At 42.4% G+C, this 16,159-nt stretch overlaps 1 protein-coding gene across 2 annotated transcripts in view; it reads left to right on the forward strand.

The window, feature by feature from the left end:
* The first annotated feature begins 703 nt into the window (after nt 1–703).
* The window catches only part of LRGUK (leucine rich repeats and guanylate kinase domain containing), a 119,040-nt gene continuing 103,584 nt past the window's right edge, over nt 704–16,159 (forward strand). For both annotated transcript variants that reach the window (XM_060020008.1, XM_060020009.1), the window contains exons 1-3: nt 704–1,027; nt 8,492–8,599; nt 12,156–12,237. In XM_060020008.1, coding sequence (XP_059875991.1) covers nt 710–1,027; nt 8,492–8,599; nt 12,156–12,237 — 508 coding nt within the window. In that variant the 5' untranslated portion in view covers nt 704–709. The remainder of the gene's footprint in view (nt 1,028–8,491; nt 8,600–12,155; nt 12,238–16,159) is intronic.

Consider the following 16,159-nt stretch of genomic DNA (forward strand, 5'->3'; position numbering starts at 1 on the left):
ACAGTCGTTTGTTTGTCTCTGTTTGGATTGTTAGACCACTGCCAGTTTTTCTACCCAAGGACATGGCTTATCATTTAGGTGTAAAAATGTAAGTTAATTGCCAACCAACTCTCAGTCGTTGTCTGGTAGTTTCTCTTTATTATCCGCAATATGGACAGGAACCATGCCTTCTATTTCATTTATGCGCACTGCACTCTGCATAGAGTAAAATATCAGTGTTATTAGCTCTCAAACAGACAGCTTTAGAGACATCTAACAGTAATTCTGCGTAAAGAGCCTCCGTGAATGAAGTAGGATAGGGTGCTCACCGGTGATCTCAGGGCGGGATGAAAAATATCTAAGAGGGGCCTCGAGGTTGAGAGAAAACAGTTGAACACAAAAAAGGGGGTGCAGAGAAAAGTGAAAAACGAGCAAGACAAGCAAAAAAAAACAAAGCCAGCGATCACACACACACACACACACACACACACACACACACACACACACACACACACACACACACACACACACACACACACACACACACACACACACACACACACACACACACACACACACACACACACACACACACACGGAAAGTCGCGTACCAATGGCAGCGCAAGCTGAAAGCGAGGATGCAGGGAGGGGCGGAGACTACAGCCCCCAAAATCCCCTGCGGCGCCTCCTCCCCTGGCGTCAGTCTCCTAGGCAATCCCGGTAAATAAAGATGGCCACCTCCGGGAGAGCTCCCCAGTTGCCGAAGCCTTCCTGGCTCCAGGGAGCCGTGAGCAGTTCACGAACTGGAGCCCAGTCGAAACTGCTGCACTCAGAAAAGGAACGTCAGTTTCTCTGGTCTCCTTTTCCCATGGGGCAGAGACCTAAAAATACTTTCCGCAAAACCTCCGACCTACTGCAGCAGCTCATTCACTGCTATCAAGAGTCGGACGTGGACAGAGATTACGATGATCAGGAAGAGGGCGAGGGAGAGGGCGAGGGCAAAGTGGAGTTCGAGGAGTCTTCAGAGTCCGAAATGCTGAAGTTTGAGGTGTGCCTTCCCCCCACCCCTTACCCCCTCACTTCCTTCTCCAGCGGTCGGACCCCTCACCAGCCTGCGGCTGAGCCCATTCCTAGGGCTCCTTGCCTCCAGGAACGCCTCTTCCTTACTGCTCTGAGACTCCCTCTCTCTCCTTCCCATTTCTGTTACCCGATTTCCTCACCCTTTGCCTGAAATATCTTCAAGTATATCCTTTATTTTTCGTTTGATTTCTTAAGAGTCAAGTTACACAGCATCTTTGAGGAAAAAGTTCTATTTGTATGGGAGTTATGGCTTGACGGTGTTGTGAATAGACAGACTTCTACTTCTGCACCCCCTGCACCTTTTCCTCATGACTGAAATACTCCAACACTCTCCCCGATGAAGGAGTCCCTTCATCCTCCTTCCTCTAGGAAAAAAAAAAAATTACCCTTTTGAAATAATCTAAGTGCTTCCTCAAAGACCAAGTGACTTGAAAGTTTTTATATATTACTTCTGCCAGGGGTATATGGTGCATTATACAAACAACACACACTGCTCACTGTGAGAGTATTTCAGGATGTGGGGAATGTTCCCAACATTCCCACCTGTAATGCCTCGTTGGCAGCTTGGCCTTTCACACTAATACAGATTCCCTCTTTTCTACAATACCTCTTCTAAACATGACCCAATTCCACTTACACTTATTAGCATCCTGTTCCTTCCTTAGCCCGTTGCCTGCCTTCTTATCCCTTTCCACTTCACATCATGTCACTTCTTTCTCTTGGCTTTCTAATACATTATTTGCTTTCTTTTTTTAAAAAATTTTTATTGGAGTAGAGTTGATTTACAATGTTGTGTTAGTTTCAGGTGTACAGCAAAGTGAATCAGTTATACACATACATATATCCACTCTTTGGATTTGCTTTCTTTTGATAAACTGTTAGGTTTTCCTCTTTGTCTTGCCTGCCAAGAAACATAACTTCTTTTCTTAATTCAGTATTTTTCTTAATTTCAGTAGTTTTTCTTTAGATTAGGTTTTTCTCTTCCCTTTCCTCCTTCTTCACAGTATAAATTGCTTCAAATTCTTTTCAGAAGTAGATATGATACAGAGAAATAGAAAGTTTCCAACATCCTATTCTGGGATACTCTTCTGGCATCCCCTCTGCATCATTGCACCTTTTCCTAGTCACCTTTCTTTCCCCCTTGAGGCCAAACAGGTTTCTCTTTGTTATGCCTGTTCTCTTTCACCATCCCCTTTCCTCATTTGTCTTACTTTTTCTTGTTCTCCCCTCTGTAACTTGCAGTGTCTTCTGTTACTCTGATTCTGCCATTGACTACTTACATTGTGTCTCCACTTGGGTTCCCTTCTTTTGTAATGTCCTTTTGTTCACTTTCTACATTTGGCCCAGTTTTTTCCACCCTCATCCCCCGTTTTGTCGTCTTCTACCTCCTTCTACATGGCCTAGTTACACATCAGTTTTGCTTAAAGTGGACCACAGAAAATTACTACTTATTTTGTTCATCTTTTGTTGATTTACTTTGCCATGCTTAACAGTGACTACTGGAAAACTGTAGAGATGTTTTTACAACTTTCAGGTGTTTGTATGGCTTCCACCCCAGAGGAATTAACAAATGAATCACCAGGTTATTCTAATTAATGCATGTTCTTCAGCTGTGGGGTTCATTAGTACCGTTGTTAATCTGTCTTCAATATGCCATTAACAAACCATAGAGGGAGGGGGTTGACTTGAACTAGTTAATCCTTTTTGGCTTGTAGGCTTTTGTGTGGAAAAAGTTTATTATTTCTTCTATTTATATTCTAAAATTAATATTTGTTTTGTGTTCTCACATTCTCTTTTACCTTTTTATAGTGTCTCATATGTTTTGATATGCTGAATAAACCAAAAAGTTTTCAGAGGAAACATTTGGACTTTTATGTTCAGTGATTTATTTTCCATATCCTAGCCCGATTAAGATTTATAATGCTCTGATGGTCAAAATGATTATTAAGTGCCTATAACGTAATTAGCCTCAATGAACTTGAGGGAGTTAGGGCAGACCAGCTGTTCAGAATATTGCCTTTGGAATTCAAAGATCTGTATAAAGCCTTTTGTTTGTTGTGAGATTTTGAGCAAGTTACTCATACTCTCTGTGTCGCATCTGCGCTACAGGAATTATAATACTATCTATCTCATGGAGAGCTGTGAAAATTTAATGAGATCCTATGTGTAAACTACTTACCACAATATATTATTTACACTGTTACTAATCCAAGTAATAACTTACCTGTTCTTATCTACTAACTACAGCCCATCAGGTGACTTCATTAATTTAGCCTTCATTGAACAAGCATTCACAAGTGATTGCTATATTGGAAGTACTCTGACTCGACAGGGCAGAAGAAATGTCTGGGCCTGTGATATGTTTCTGCTGCACAAAAACCACTCCAGTAACTTTATGTGGATGATAATGCCTGCTCATTGGATAGTTGTGAACATCAAATTTAATGGGAAAGCCTATGTTAAAGTTCTTAACATAGTGTCTGATACAGTGCAGGCTCTCAGAAAATTAGAGATGTAATGCATAATAGCTACAGTAATGGTAGAAAAAGGTGAGAGTGTGACGGAGGACATACATGGTCCCAGCTCTCAAGGTGAGATAAGAGTGAGTGTTCATCCTGTGAAGAGATGTGTACAGATGATAGCCGGGTTGCAGGCATGGCGGAAGACTGGAAAGGAAGTCAACCCTTACTTGGGTGCAGAGGTGGTGTGTGGGCAGGCAGACGGCAGCTTTTCCAAGTGGTGGGTTACAGGTGAGAGCAGAAAGACAGATGAGGTGGGGGCCAGGTTGTGGAGAGCTCTGTGCTGTTGTAGGGACTGTGGACTTGACGCTAAGCAGCAGGGACCTGCTCTTGTGGCCAAGGGAGGTTAGATAAGAAGATGGTGAGCCTGGAGGCAGGGAGATCAGTGCAAAGAGGAGCAATATCTCTGGGGAAGAGACGAGAGTCTGGATTAAGGCAATGGGAATGGAAAGGAAGCTAGAGAGAAATACGTATTTAAAATATTTAAGATGAAACACTTACTAATTGAATATCGGAAGTCTAGGGTGACTGCTAGGTCTGTGGCGTGTTCTGGGGGGAATATTAGGGCCACTGACCACCATGGGAAACAGGGACAGGTGGAGCTGTGCATTCAAGAGTTGGGTATGTGAATCATAGGCCTCTGGAAATCAGGAGAGGAGGGCTCAGGGTCAGAGACCTGGAAATCATCAGCATTGGAGTCTGTGAGATCATCCAGGAAGAGAAGAAAGAAGAGAAGGAGAGGGCCAAGAAAAAAACCCTGGGGGTACAGGTATTTCAGAGGCAGGCAGATGAAGAGGATTCAGGGGAAGAAACTGGAAAAGACTGATAAGAGAAAAAGGAGAAGGAAGAGAGCTGAACAGGAGGGAAGCCAGGGCAAGAAAGGGTGTTGAGAACATTGGCATGGGTTATGCCTCCAAGAGGTTAAGTGGGAAGAGGCCCAAAAAGGGCTCATTAGGGACCTCCCTGGCCGTCCAGTGGTTAAGACTTCGCCTTCCAATGCAGGGGATGCGGGTTCCATCCCTGGTCGGGGAGCTAAGACCCACATGCCTCGCGGCCAAAAAACCAAAACAGAAGCAATATTGTAACAAATTCAGTAAAGACTTTTAAAATGGTCCACATCAGAAAAAAAAAAAATCTTTAAAAAATAAAATAAACCCAACAAATTATTAAGCCTCAAATAAATATTTCTTAAAAAAAAAAGGGTTCATTAGCTTTGCCTATTTGACAGTCACTGTAGACCTTGGCCCATGTGGATTTTGTGACGTGAAGGCAGCGGCCTAAGTGAAGCAAGTTGAGGCGTGAATGGGAGGTGAACAAGGGGGAAACTAGCTTGGCTATTAAGGGAAACTATAGCTGTAGCTAAAGGAACATGCAGGACTGAAGAGAGCCCTTGTAGGACAGAAGGGACTCACATGCTCGTAGAGCTGGAGAAGTGACGGCTTGGAGAATGACAGTGGAGAGTGACCGGTTGAAACCACAGGCAAAAGAGGGCAACATTGATGATCCCTGAACACGGTCTCTGGGGAAACAGAGGGTGCTGGACCCTGAGTGTGGAGAAGGAGCTGACCTCCTCTGAGACCCCAGCAGGAAGCATCAGGACAGGTGCACGATGTGGAGGGGCTGATGTCTGACCATTCCTACCTTGCCTCGGAAGTGGAAGAGAAGGACTGAGAGGGTCCCCTGCTGCGAGTGAGGACAAAGGAGTGGAGGCACCTGACAGCTTGAGGAGGGGGCTGGAGATCTCACCAGCAAGGTGGAACGTGAAAGGCAGCTGAGGAAGAAGGGGACCATAATAGCACCATAGCGCCGAGGCCCAGCTAGAAGCTGACTTGAACGTGGCACCAGAGTGGGCCTTTCCCGCCCACTCAGCCCCTCGGGGGGAGAAGTAGTCTTGTTATTCGTTCAGCCCGTGTTTTAGCACCAAACATGTATTAGGTATTGTATCCCTCCTCCCCACCTACGCTTTCGCTATTTGAACTCTTTGTAGTTTCCCCAACGGGCTATACTCGCCGTTGCCTTTGGGATCTTGTACATGTTGCCCCTTGTACCTGCAATACCCTCTTGGCCCTCTTCTGCCCTTTCTTCCCCTTTGCCAGAATAACTCACAATTTTGGGTTTCAGTGGTTCTCTCACCGAGGAAGTCTTTGCTAACCCCCTACTCCCCACTACAACGGCCATAAAATGGGTGCCCTGCTCCTAGTGAAAGCACCCCGCCTACCTCTATTGTAGTTTATCAAACTCCTGAAATAGTTTGTGTACTTGGATGACCTGTGCTTCGTATGCTGGAAAGATTTTTATCCCAAATGGATGATGAACATGACATAATCCCTGCCCCAAGGCAGTAGTTGAGCGTGAAGTTGATTCAGGTTTGGGTACGCATGGGGCAGTTGCAGTCAGGGGCCAAGGAGTCAGAGACTTGAGGGTAGAGAGACATTGAAATTGCCCATGGGAGACCCAGTAGAGAAGGAAGTATAGTTAGGAGGGGACAGATAGACTCTGAGGTAAAGGGAAGGCTGAACAGACCGGAGATTTTGTTGTGGTCAGAGACCAAGTTCAGTAGGTGTTGGAAAGGTTGAAGGATGGGCAGCTGTGGGAGCCGAGAACAATGGAAGACTTGAGGTCTGAGGTTTCTAGGGTGGAGCAGTTTAGCATGATGACTAAGTCCAGGGCGTGCCCAGGGGAGTGAGTGGCTGAAGTTGGCTAGAGATCAATTTTAAGATGTCTGGAGTTGAGAAAATAAAGGAACATGTATGTGTGCATGTACTTGGAATGGTCGGGGTGTTGAGTGGCCCTCCTTAGGGATTCTGAAACCACCCAAGATACAGATAGGGCTGGTCAAGGTCTGAAGATGACCAAAGACCAGAAGGGAGAGACATGACACTGGCAAATGGCAGGAACCTCAAAGGATGTGTGAGGGGGTGGCCGTGAGGAGTCTTGCCCTGGGGCTTTGGGACAGTGCTGACAGTGTGTCCAGTCTCTGTATCAATGGCTGTGTTGAAAAACAGATGTCCACCTACTGTAAATAAGGGATTCTGTAGTTTCTTGTTCCCAGGAAATGGAGGGGGTGGGCCACATGGAAAGTTTTGGGAGGGAAGGTAACACTCTCTCACCTCTACTCCTTCCCAGGCCTACTATAAAAAATTGCAACTTTGTTTAGAAAAGTAGATCTCTTTCCCCCATTTTGTGAACAGGTTGATTGGTATGGATGAATAAGATGTGGAATTTCTGAATTCACCAGTTTGTGCTATCAGCTGCCATTTACTGGGGACACTTGCTGTGTTCTAGGCACCACGCTAAGAGCTTTATGTTCACAGTTATTTTTCATTCTCTCCAAAACATTAAGAAAAAGTAATAATATATAGATGAAAAATTTATAGATGAAAAATTATGAGTCTCAGAGAAAACTTTGTCTCCCAAAGTCATATATCCAAAATGGCAGATCTGGGGTTCAAACCAGCTGTGCAGTATCTCCGTTTGAGTGATATTTGCTTCTCTGGGTTAGTGGAAATGGGGGAGGAAAGAAAGCTCTTTACAGTAGCACAAGCCTGCATACTTATGTCCTTAGTACTAGAAGCCTGAGCAGCATCATTGGTCCTTGAATGAATATAGAAGACCTGAGAGAGTGTTTTGCCATCACAGTCCCTATACCAGTTGGTTAGTAATATTGGCGTGACTGACGTGGTTACTTGTATTTTGTGTCCTCGTGCTGATGTTAGTGTGTTGGTCATAATGGAACTGAAGGCAGCACAAACACAGCACTAGTCCATCTATTATCTGTTCTATCTGTCATTATTGGGGGAGGGGTGTGTTGGGCCACCACTGGTCCAGGGTATCTATACACTAAGGGCCAAGCTCCTTCTACAAATGATATTACCCTTTTAATTAATCTTGTAAATTGTATGAATCCAGCAAAATTAGCCAGTACAAAGTGAACTGAGGACCTGTTTTCTCCAGCAAGAATACCAGATGTAGAGAAGTAATTGCCTTAATTTGATGTAAGCATCCTTTGGGTTGTGGACAAGCAGTCAAGTGTAGTGGTTAGAACTGCCCTGGAGTCAGACAGATTCGGATTTGTATTCTGGCTCTGTCACATACTAGCTATGTGGTTTCAGGCAAGTTAACTTCTGTGAGCCTTAGTTTCTTCATTTGTAAAATGGAGCTAAGCGTACCTCCCTCAGGATTGTCAGGAGGATTAAATGAGTGGACCCACTGAGAGCTCTTAGCACAGTGCCCAGAACAGAAGCACTAAATCAACGTAGCTGTCATCACTAATATTGATGCTTCTACTGCTACTGTGTTAATTCTGCTTTGAATACCTAATACAAGCAACCACCTGAAAGTTCAGCAGCAATACATTGATTTGACCGATATTTTCTCAATCATATGTAATATGTATGGGTCTTCAACACAGTTTTTTTTTAAATTACCATTTCCTTTATTTATTTATGGCTGCGTTGGGTCTTCGTTGCTGTGCACAGGCTTTCTCTAGTTGCAGCGAGAGCGGGCTACTCTTGGTTGCAGTGCACGGGCTTCTCATTGCAATGGCTTCTCTTGTTATGGAGCATGGGCTCTAGGTGCATGGACTTCAGTAGTTGTGGCACGTGGGCTCAGTAGTTGTGGCTCGCAGGCTTTAGAGCACAGGCTCAGTAGTTGTGGCGCATGGGCTTAGTTGCTCTGCGGCATGTGGGATCTTCCCGGACCAGGGATCGAACCCTTGTCCCCTGCATTGGCAGGTGGATTCTTAACCACTGTGCCACCAGGGAAGTCCCAACAACACAGTTTTCTTTGGTAAATTTTGGAAGGCTCAGCTCCCAGATATGTAATATAGTAAATAAGTGCTGGGTATGATGAGGTGGATTACTTCTTTTCTAATGGAAATCCTTTCTTTGTCCGCCTCTCTGGTTTTTTTGCAGGGAGAATTTGATGGGGTCCTGAGACAGGAGGTCGTGGCTGAGAAACTCTACAAACTGGGGCGCTCAGGCTCTGGGACTGAGCAGGTCTACCTCAGTCTGACTTTATCAGTGAGTATGAGAAGCTCACCATTGGCTGGCTACATCTTGACACTGGTGGGACCACATCCATTTTCTCTGGTACTCATACCGTTTTTGGTGGCCCCCAAATCTCAGAGTCTTGCATGTGATGGAGAATGGCGATGAGTTATTTATGTTTGACATCAAAGAGCCCTGGCCAGTCCAATAATCAGCCCCCTTGCCCCCCGCCAAGTTCCTTTGTTTTCATTTCCTTCACAGTCTGTTTCTTTCATCTTAAGCAGTCTGTTTTACAGTAATCAATGCTTTCCTTCCAGGAGGTTGAATTTGATTCTGTAAAACCAATCAAAAACTCTTTAAGAATTTTCTTTCTGATCAGTGCCAGGACTACAATTTATATCTGAATCCAAGGGAACAAAATATTTTTGTATTGACTTTTTTCCCCCTAAGTATGTCAAGAAATCAGTAGCTGTGAGCTGTAGCTCACTTTCTAAAAGGTAGCTATTATGAAAGAGAAAAATGTATTGTTATTCATCAATTTTCAAGATTTCAATACCAGCACAGCATCTTTTTTTGTATGTATGTATTTCTTTATCAATCAATATTATCTATTTTGCTTACATTTATATATGACATGAAGTTGAAAACACTTATTTTTTCCAAATTATTCTGAAATGTTTCTCTTTAACTAAAATATGGTATACTGATATATTCTTTACTGTAGATTTCTTTCTTTTTTTTTTTTGGATCCTTTTTTTAAAATTTATTTATGGCTGCATTGGGTCTTCGTTGCTGCGCGCGGGCTGTCTAGTTGCGGCGAACGGGGGCTACTCTTCATCACGGTGTGCGGGCTTCTCATTGCAGTGGCTTCTCTTGTTGCAGAGCGTGGGTTCTAGGCACACGGGCTTCAGTAGTTGTGGCACGCGGGCTCTAGAGCACAGGCTCAGTAGTTGTGGCGCATGGGCTTAGTTGCTCTGTGGCATGTGGGATCTTCCTGGACCAGGGATTGATCCTGCGTCCCCCACATTGGCAGATGGATTCTTAACCACTCTGCCACCAGGGAAGTCCCTGTTTGGATCCTTTTTTTATGAAACCGGTGGCAAAAGGATATTTGGGAGTATAGTGGTATTTTATTGCAGTACCTTTTTGTATGTTATTGGCCATTTAGATTTGCTAAATGCCTCTTGTAGTCTCTTGCCCGTATATTTATTGGATTGTCCATCTTTATTAATTTGTGGATATATACTCTGGATATGTATTCTTTGTCAGATGTACACATTATCTTCTCCCAGTGGCTTGGTTTTTGACTCTCTTAATGATACCTCTTAATGAACAGAATTTCTTAAATTTGAGTGACATCAATATTTTTTCTTTCATGATTAGTGCTTTCTGTGTCCAATTTTAAAAATCTTTGCCTATAGAAGTATCATAAATATATTTCCCTTTAGTTTCTTCTAGAGGCCTTAATGTTTTATCTTCTACACTTAAGTGTATTATCAATTTTGAATTATTATTATTTTAACATCTTTATTGGAGTATAATTGCTTTACAATGGTGTGTTAGTTTCTGCTTTATAACAAAGTGAATCAGTTATACATATACATATGTTCCCATATCTCTTCCCTCTTGCGTCTCCCTCCCTCCCTCCCACCCTCCCTATCCCACCCCTCTAGGTTGTCACAAAGCACTGAGATGATCTCCCTGTGCTATGCGGCTGCTTCCCACTAGCTATCTGTTTTACGTTTGGTAGTGTATATATGTCCATGCCACTCTCTCACTTTGTCACAGCTTACCGTTCCCCCTCCCCATATCCTCAAGTCCATTCTCTAGTAGGTCCAGCACAGAATCTTGACTCTAAATTTATCATGAGAAGCTGTAAGAGCAGAGTACTCAGTATTTCAGCTTCTTTCCTCATTTTGTTTCTTTATAGTCCTAGAAAATTAATTTATTTCTTTTGCTTTCTTGTATTGTAAAGCATTAACTGCTCCTTGAAGGTCCACAGAGTAAATGCAGATATGTAGGTGAAAAAAACACACTGAAATTTTGCTACAGCACCCTAATTTGCCTCAAGCATATACATTTCATAGCAAGGCTGTTTTATCTTGGATTTGAACTAGTAAACTGTCCAACAAATGTTAAGCCCTTTTTACCCATGCTGGTTTCATGGCATGTCCTTTGAGAACAGCATACGAAGGCTCTAATCTTTTACTGTTTTCACTTTACAGCATTTTATGGATGACTCAGCCAGTCAGGCAGTAATGTACAGGGACCCTGTGTGCATTGCACTATGTCAGACTTTGGAATGGAAGATAATTCCAGTAGTAGTACATCTGTACACAAGTCCTTTTCAATCAATACTCTACGTATGTACGTAGTGCTACGCCTTAAATTGATCTACAAGAAAGCACAATCCTTTAAATCTTATTTCAGCTAGATGGACTGAAGCTTCTTACTTTGCCACTGACCTCCTTACATTTGAGATATTACATGTTGAATTACTTTGCCCTAATAGCCTGTCTTACTGAATACACTTTCTTAGGGTTGGCCAGGTTAGTGATTTTTCCCGCCTTATGTCTTAACTTATGTTGCACATAATTTTCTAACCTTCTCTAATTACTTGTGTACACAGTTTCTCTCCTACCCAAAGTCGTAAGTTTCTTAAAGGCAAAATATAGCTCTAGCCCAACTCTGTATGTGTTTCTCATCATGCCAAGCTTAATGCCTTGTATGTAGTAGGTCATCAGTAATTTACTTATTATTGTTCTAGAGGCCTTTATTATCATTCTTATATTTGAGAACTTGCTTATCATGACACTTTGGTTGGCTTTTTCTGACTCTGACATCACAACGTAAACCAGTGACATGAGTCTTTGTTCCAAGGGACCAAATTCCCCTCCAACCCCTCGTGATGTTCACTAGATGCAAGATTTCATGGAAGGGATCTTGGACAAAGATTCAGGAGATTTGGAGCTGCTTTTGTGTTGCTAACTTGCTAAGTGATTTTAGGCTATTTACCTACCTCTTTGTACCTCACATTCCTCATCCCTACACTGGGGATAATCTGCCCTACGGATCTCACAGGTTTGTTTGATCAGATGAGATTATTGGGAGAGAGCTTTGAAGCCTGAGGAAGCCTAAGAAGTATTGTTATTAATGATCACTCGATTAGGTGTGAACTCTTCTAACATTTCATTTGAATTCTAGGCATTTGCTTTTTCTTTTCTTCTACTAGATAAAGGATTTGGCTTTATTGCTTTTATGTGTGGGTTTTTTTAAATATAAAACTCTGCTCTAAAGGTCTTCATGAACACTGCTTTAATTTGCCTTTTCATGTTGTGTATGTTCTTGCTAACAACACTAATTTTCCAAGCTATTATTTCCTTCAGAAGAATGCATTTTTGGATGGGGTTTGTAGTCTGTTTTGAGACCCTATTGGTAGTAGGCTTCAGATTTTATTCCCTCACTTCTACTGTACTTTCAAAGGAAATTCTGGATTTCTTTCTGTCAACCTCTATTTCCAGATGTCTTGAGAAGCCTGAGTACTCATCTGTTAAAGCAACATTAAATCTTTTACCTTTTATTTTCTCAGGGTCTTGATTTAATTGACATTAGCATCCTCTGTGGATACATTCACCTGCAGAAGTTGGATCTTTCAGTAAATAAAATTGAAGGTATGTAATTGTCATTCTAGTAAGTCAGTGGATTGCTGAATTATTTAAAAATTTAAGCTTTGCAGAATGTAATATACTTTAATACTACCAAACTTGATATAAGTGCTATTGCGGATCACTTTACACATTGATCCTCTGTCTTCCATGGAAAAAAAGCACCTATAACTGATGACAAAGGAAAAAGGCAGAGGTCAGCAAACATGCTACATTATGCGATGGTTGAGACCCACTCAGTGATATTAAAGAGCATCAGATGGAAGGTTTGCTTTGCTTTTTCTTTTCAAGAGATGGATCATTACTTCTTTAATGCCTCCTGAATATTTGATGATTCCCATTTCCTTCCCTCTTTTAGTTTATTCAGTGTAGATGAATTAGTTCTTTTTACCCCTTTAATGGATGCTTTTCTTTATTTTGCTTTTGCATCTACATCTTAATCCTGGCTAGCTACTTCTGTTCTTATTTGAACACCAGGGATTCAGAAATTTATTCTTTCCCCCTCTCTTTGCTGTCTCCATATAGTTAGTGGGTTCTTACAAGTCTAACTCTGCCATTTGTGGTTCCATATAAGGTATCTGTTGTGATACCTTAATCACATTGAATGAAATTAGTCACATTTTCTTCAAACCTTGATACTTGTTTCTAATTTTCTGACCCTATTTGAAATTTCTGACCTGCTTCTTTCTTCATTGATCACCTTTCTGTTCACTTTAGCTTGTTTTTTTTTTTTTGCGGTACGCGGGCCTCTCACTGCTGTGGCCTCTCCCGCTGCGGAGCACAGGCTCCGGACGTGCAGGCTCAGCGGCCATGGCTCACGGGCCCAGCCGCTCCGTGGCATGTGGGATCTTCCCGGACCGGGGCACGAACCCGTGTCCCCTGCATCGGCAGGTGGACTCTCAACCACTGCACCACCAGGGAAGCCCCACTTTAGCTTTTTAGAAGACGATTAAGTGTTGCTGATATGGACTTCTCTGATTTCTTCTTCCCATCTGACTGCAATAATTAAAATTTACTCTTTTCAATGGCTAAGAAGCATTCTAGCATATTTTAATTCTTAAAATGCTACTGTTTGAAAGGCTTTTTGTTAATTTTTTTCTAGTTTCATAAAACTTCTTTACGGAAAATTACAAACGTGCACAAGTAGAGAGGTTTGTAATGAATATTCAGGTTCAACAATTGTCAGCCCATGGCCCATCTTGCTTCATCCATCCTTCCCAGGGTTATTTAAGGCAAATGCCAGATATGTTATCATCGGAAAGAATTTTTAGTGTTAATGGCAGGTGCTCTCCCCACACCCCATACCTCCAAGATTGGTTTCATTTACTGGTTAAGGGATTGCAGGGTTGGGGAGACTCCAGCAATCTTTTGTGCGCGGCAAAGGGGAAAGCGATGTGGCTTCATACCCTTGCCCCTTGAGCAAGCAGTCCCCGGTAGCAAATGAAGCTTTCCTCTTCAGATCGGTCTCCTTCAGTCTTTTATGTCCCCCTTTATTAACTCATCAAGTGTTCGAGAACTTATTGTGTGTAAGGCACAGTATATATTTTTCTTCTCAAGAGAACAGCTTTATTGATGACCTGATATGGACCAGATTTCAACTTGCATCAGAATCACCTGGAGGGGACCTGTTAAAACACAGATGCCTGTGCCCCACCCTCAGACTTTCTGATTCCGTAGATCTGGGGTGGGACTTGAAAATTTGCATTTCTGATTAGTTTCCCTGGAAGCCAGTACAGGACCACACTTTGAGAACCACAGTTGTAGACATGAGGAGCTCCTGCCATCTGGTGGACAAGGAGGTCACTACACCGAGTAGGGAGAGTTAGAAGCCCAGCAACCCAGAAGGTGGATTTTTCCTATCAAAGTGATTCGAAAGCATTGAGCATCTACAAAGTGTGAAATGTACTCACCATCCAAGTGGTAGCTGCTGCTTTTGCTTCAAGACAGAGCTCCATGGTACAGCACTTACCTGCCCACAGAAAGATCAGCTCCGAGGGGGTATGGGGGCCCGTGGAAATTAAGAGGGTCGCGATCACCGTTGACAGATATGGAGCTGAGCTCAGATGGGACAAATAGGCAAAACTTGTAAAGCAATTACAGTTTCTTCTTAGCTTTCCTCTCACAGGCAGCCTTTCTGGGTTTGCTCATGAATTCCCACCAAAGTGTTGATCTCTCAGTGTTCTGTTCCTCCTAGAACAATTTCATAAAAAAGACAGGCTAAAGAAGACTGTGATTTAGACCAGAGAAATAAAGTAGAAATTGGTGGAGATCTTCTGGCTTCCGTGACCCTGAGAAGGAAAGCTGTTGGGGGAATGGGGTCAGGGGCCCCTCACCTTTCTGGCTCTACCTACTCCAGAGCAGGGCCCCAGTACTCAGCTATGCTTCCTTCTCCTGGCCTGGGAGTGACTTTGTCACCTGGTGAAGGGTAGAAGCACTTTGCTGGGCTTCAGGTGTGGAGGCTCTGTTCTCCTCCAGAGGCCATCTTCTGCGGGGCTTTGATTGCTGGTTGTGTGATCTAGAGTTAAAAGACGGGTGGAGAAGCAAGTTACAGGTAGAGACGGGGCTGTAAATCCTTGTCATGTGATTCCTTCTGAGCCTTTCCCTAATCCTCCTGCTGTCCCAAAGTCCACCTGCTGTAAAGTCCCAGAACAAAGCAACATAATGCTTCACTATTTTTTTCTTTTTTTTTTGTCCCCTGCATTGGCAGGTGGATTCTTAACCACTTAGCAACCAGGGGAGTCCCCAGATTGTGTTTTTAAAATCACTTTCTCATTGTTTTTCTATTTTATTTAAAAAGTTAAACTTTTATCTATATAACTAAATATTGGTTATCACAACTGGTATGTTTGATCTTATTCTGTTATCTTATTTTCTTTTTTTACATGTATCCATGATTTCTTCCTTTTTTTTATTTCTCATTTTTTTATTGGAGTATAATTGCTTTACAACGGTGTGCTAGCCTCCGCTCCATAACAAAGATGCTTCACTATTTTTATGTCCTGTATGTATTTTCATTAGAGGCGAGTATTAGCACAATAGTCCTTGACTTAGTATTCTAGGTTCAGAACATTGGCTTGGGATAAAATGCAAAACTCAGACATACTTTTTAAGCAGCGCAAAATCACAGTAAAATAATAGCAATAATTTAAATCACTTCAAATAATTAATGAGATTTAAGATTCAGTCCATCTAAAACAAAACTTAATTTATAACAAAGAACGAATTGTGGCATTTTTAGTCTTCCTGAAAACACCTAATGCAGTTATTTAGGGGCTAATTATCAAGAGGAATATCTCAGGCTTTAGTTCCTCCAAGGCTGGCTTTTTTTTTTTTAAAATATCTTTATTGAAGTATAATTGCTTTGCAATGTTGTGTTAGTTTCTGCTTTATAACAAAGTGAATCAGTTATACATACACATATATCCCCATATCTCCTCCCTCTTGCGTCTTCCTCCCACCCTACCTATCCCACCCCTCTAGGTGGTCACAAAGCACCGAGCTGATCTCCCTGTGGTATGTGGCTGCTTCCCACTAGCTATCTATTTTACATTTGGTAGTATATATAAGTCCATGCCACTCTCTCACTTTGTCCCAGCTTCCCCTTCCCGCTCCTTGTGTCCTCAAGTCCATTCTCTACATCTGCATCATTATTCCTGTCCTGCCCCTAGGTTCTCGATAACCTTTTTTTTTTTATATTCCATATATGTGTGTTAGCATACAGTATTTGTTTTTCTCTTTCTCACTTACTTCACTCTGTATGACACACTCTAGGTCCATCCACCTCACTACAAGGAACTCAATTTCGTTTCTTTTTAGGGCAGAGTAATATTCCATTCTGTATACGTACCACATCTTCTTTATCCATTCATCTGTCGATGGACACTTAGGTTACTTCCATGTCCTGGCTATTATAAATAGAGCTTCAATG

Source organism: Delphinus delphis, chromosome 9 (genome assembly GCF_949987515.2).
Source record: "Delphinus delphis chromosome 9, mDelDel1.2, whole genome shotgun sequence".
NCBI classification, from domain to species: domain Eukaryota; kingdom Metazoa; phylum Chordata; class Mammalia; order Artiodactyla; family Delphinidae; genus Delphinus; species Delphinus delphis.